The 4140-nt window shown below is 45.1% G+C and overlaps 1 protein-coding gene across 1 annotated transcript; it reads left to right on the top strand.

Moving 5' to 3' along the window:
* The first annotated feature begins 2491 nt into the window (after positions 1 to 2491).
* LOC127300802 (uncharacterized) lies at positions 2492 to 3629 on the top strand. The gene is made up of 5 exons (XM_051331004.2): positions 2492 to 2691; positions 2779 to 2889; positions 2978 to 3047; positions 3128 to 3232; positions 3334 to 3629. The coding sequence occupies exons 1-5, from the start codon at positions 2519 to 2521 to the stop codon at positions 3451 to 3453; spliced, it is 579 nt and encodes a 192-aa protein (XP_051186964.2). The 5' UTR covers positions 2492 to 2518; the 3' UTR covers positions 3454 to 3629.
* Positions 3630 to 4140: the final 511 nt, after the last annotated feature.

Here is a 4140-nt window from a genome sequence, read left to right on the forward strand (position 1 = left end):
GTCCGGAACCCGACGATGGAGATGACAACGAGTACCCCGACTTTCTGAATGATTTTGGCGAGGGACTTGAGTCTGAACAAGTTAGAAAAGACAATGAAGTGTCCATCACAAACTCCGGCGAGGTGTATATCTATGTATCAATTAGTCTGTGTTCATCCCTAGATGCATTCATTTATTTGTATTGCACTTATTAACGAATAATTTTTTCTTTTAGCCTTCTCGGATCATCGAGCAAGTCTGTTAGAACAAAACGAGGCCCGACGGGTGCTAAAGGGCGAGGGCAGGTTAGCCCTCACGGCATTCAAGGCTAATGGTGAACCGGTGGAGCCCAAGGAGTTTTGCCGCAAATTTACAAGTCAATCCGGAGTTATTGTTAGGGACCATGTACCGATCAGCATTCAAGAGTGGCATAAGCCGAAGAACCCGGAGAGTGGTGCTACTTATGTCAACGACAGCATGAAAAAATTTCTTTGGGAAACGCTACTGACAAAGTTCAGCCTACCGGAAGACATGACGGAAGGCCAGAAGGATAAAGTCAAGGAATGGACATGGAAGAAGATGGCCATACAATTCCAGAGCTTCAAGAAAAATTTATGGGACAAATATAAGAATGAAGATCCGGTATTCGATGATAATACCGAAAATCTAGTGAAGATAAAAGATCACGGGCCGCATTTAAGGAGTATAAGAAATCGTCTAAGTTTGTGTCCCGATCGAAGAAAAATACCGAAAATGCTGCAAAGAAGAAACTTCCGCATCATTTGGGGTCGTGGCTACAAGAGTGCCATTCCGAAGTGGACAGCGTTTGAGAATAAACTGATGGATCATGGAATCACTCCACGAGACATGGGACTGGCCCGAACGGTCCAAGTTCAGTTGTTCGCTCATGGGGCGGGGTTGGACCCAAAGACAGGGTTGATCGTTGCGAAGGGAAAATGGAAGGAAAAAATTGAGGCAATTGTACCGAAGCTTGTAGATGCAATTGAAAAGGTCGAAAGGGAGAGTACATTCCCGATCGAGAGAATGACGAGTGACACTCGCTGGGGAACCCCGAACATGTTGGACGGGTACGAGCTCGCCTGAGTCTCACCATGAAGGAAGCATGGCCGGACAGCGCCGACACTTATAGAAGCCGTTCGCGAAGAAGAAGAAGAAGGACGCCGACATTGTAACGGAGTTGTTATCTAGGGTGGAGGCTCTTGAGAGAAATCAGAGGGCACCCGATCAGCGGCTGTTTCTACGGGATCCACAAGCCGATGCTGCCCCATCTCGGCGAAGAAGCGATGTCGGTTCCTCGCATCTTGACGGATGTGGAGGAAGCTACCCGTGGATTATGTCACGGAGAAGACAGATTGCGAGCTACATATGTTAATCAGGACCGCGTCTGTTAAGGTGGCGGTCGGCTATGTGTACCCAAGTGAAGATGGAGCAATGCACCATCATATGCCCATTCCACCTGGTTGTGTTCGTGTCGGGGTGGATGAAGTTGTTTCGGGGTTTGAAAAAGTGGAGCTTGATATTCCTAGAGGTGAAGATGAGAGGACACCGGGCGATGTCAAGCACGGTTTCGCCCTATGGCCGAAGAAGTACGTCGTCCTTTTGCAAAGGCCACCGACTCCTACACATGAGCAGCAAATGCCATCGACTCCTCCTGGTGGCGATCCTGGTGAGCAGCCAAGTCCACACCTACCCGAGAGGGACCCCAGCGTGAGTCCACCATCTCGAGATCCTCCGCGTAAGACAGCGTCCGTTAAGCGGAACGATGCGCCGCCTAGGAAGAAAGCTAGAAAGGAGAAACAACTGCCGCCTCCCGAGAAGTTACCTTGGGAAAAAACTCGAGAGGAAAACGCGGAGGCCGTTCAGGCCGAGGTGAAGAAATTTTTGCACCGAAAGTGCCAGAGATACCTTTCGAGAAGACACTAGATCGGGAGAAAGTTGTGCGTACCGTTGACAATCTATATGACCACTGTACCATCGCCGCCATCGACTATGCGCGTTCTATTGAAAGGTCGTATGACAAGATGATCGAGGCGACAAAACCCGTTAAATCGGGTATCAGGGAGATAAAAGGGATACACAGTGTCTACCAGCTCGGACAACAACCCGTTCAATCGGTCGCCCCTCTCAAGGTGTTGGACGGGAAGACCGTTCAAAGTTCTCGACAAGACGCAACTGATTACGCCTTAGCTGAACGAGCATATCTGTTTGTTCAAGGGAAAGATTTGGTCGAGAATCTCAGGAAGGTACCAACATGTATGCGTAACTTGCATTCGTGGTACCTTAAGGCCTCAAAGGAAGGGCTCGAGTCTCACATGGTGCGAGTTAGGGAAGAGCACTACTTCCAGAGTCTTGTGTGAACGTTGACTTCGCCGAACTCTTTCAGTTATACAATCTCCGGGCCCTCGACAAATCAATCATCAGTTGCTATTGTCTGTAAGTGATTTATTTATTTAATTTGAGAAGTCGTTCATTGTCTGCAGATTATAATCTTTTGTGCGCTATATTATGCAGATCGAAGATGCTCGAATGCAAAAGGGACGATATCACAGACATTGGGTTCATTGACCCGAACACAATGCATGTCAAAACCATAGATGATCCCCTCTATAACAAGGATACACCGCAGACTTTGCTAAGGTTTTTGAAGCGACAACGTGACAAAAAGCTAATACTTTGGCCTTACAACTTCGAGTGAGTCTTCTTGTCTTATAACACATTATATTTTGCTCACCGTATGTCAAAATTTTAACTAATGACTACATATTGAAACGTGCGTAGGTTTCACTTTATTCTTCTCGTCATCAATTTGGAAATTGGAGAAGTTGAAGTCTTGGACTCACTAAGCAAAGAAAAGGATCTATACGTGTCTTGTTTTTTAATGCTCAGAAGGTAATTTTAATTCTTATCGGTTTGTTTCGTTAATTTCCTGCTTTGAACTAATTGATGACTCTTTTATGCTTTTTCTTTTGTCGAGCAGCGTATGGCAAACTTTCATCAAGGAAGATACGTCCCGTGAATGGCCACCGAAGCTGCGATGGCGTGCGAAAGTAAGTAGTACTACCTAGGTCCACACACCTTTCAATTATCATACTTGACTATTGTTTGATTGAATTATATTCTTGTAAAGAAATGCCCGCAACAACCTCCGGGGACCGATCTCTGTGGATTCTTCGTTTGCGAGTACATCCGCAGAATTGTCAACGAGAGAACGAATAATGAAAGAAATAAAGAGGTACAAAAACAATCTTCACAAATTTGTTTTGTTATCATAAGTTGTGCTGAGTTTCAGTAATAGTTGTTTCATGTATTCATTTGTATCTTATTCTTTTATAGTTGGCAAGAAAGCGGAACAAGCTCTCAATTGATGACCGCTTCATAGCAATAGGCGAGGAATTGGCGGGATTTTTCCTTCGGGACGTCATACCACCACTCGCAGAGCACCACAATGAATGAAGATGTACATGTTACATATATCGTTGACTCGAAGAGTACCACTATGCTACATGTAATAGACATATATAGAGTACGCCTCGGAGAGCACCACTATGCATGAAGATCGATCTTCATGCATAGTGCTACTTAATTTGCGATCTCATGCAATAACATGTGTGTTATATTATATGCACCAACTTGCTATGCATCATCTTGATCTTCATGTACTACCTAAACCCAAACGCGTTTCTAGTGCATCGACGCGATATGAATCAAACCGATATCCCTAAACCTCTCCAAAACCCTAAAAAGCCAATTCTCTGCCGCGGCAGAGATTTGGGAAAATTCCCTGCCGCGGGGGGAACCTTTGGTACCGGTTCGTATTACCAACCGGTACCAAAGATCCTTAGCCCTGAGCTCTCCTGGTGGCCCACGTGGAGGCCCGTTTTATACCGGTTCGTAAGCAACCGGTACGAAAGAGGGGGGGGCTTTAGTGCCGAATAATTTGTACCGGTTGCAAAACCGGTACGAATGGCCCTCTGGAACCGGTATAGATGAGCGTTTTTCTACTAGTGATTTTCAATATAGTTGATAAAGCTTTAAAAAGTTTAACTTTTACTAAAAATTTATATGTATCATATTTTGAGTATGAGAGAGTATGAGTTTAGAAAGTAAAAGATGCGTTGCTTTAATTAAGAAGTTAAACAC

The sequence above is a fragment of the Lolium perenne genome, chromosome 1 (genome assembly GCF_019359855.2).
Source record: "Lolium perenne isolate Kyuss_39 chromosome 1, Kyuss_2.0, whole genome shotgun sequence".
NCBI classification, from domain to species: domain Eukaryota; kingdom Viridiplantae; phylum Streptophyta; class Magnoliopsida; order Poales; family Poaceae; genus Lolium; species Lolium perenne.

What these genes read in the sequence shown, in the direction of transcription:
- LOC127300802 (XM_051331004.2), top strand. Translation starts at nt 2,519, where the DNA reads ATGCTCGAATGCAAAAGGGACGATATCACAGACATTGGGTTCATTGAC. An exon ending in TGTTTTTTAATGCTCAGAAG is followed by an intron (nt 2,890 to 2,977) that starts GTAATTTTAATT and finishes TTTGTCGAGCAG; the next exon opens with CGTATGGCAAACTTTCATCA. An exon ending in ATAATGAAAGAAATAAAGAG is followed by an intron (nt 3,233 to 3,333) that starts GTACAAAAACAA and finishes ATTCTTTTATAG; the next exon opens with TTGGCAAGAAAGCGGAACAA.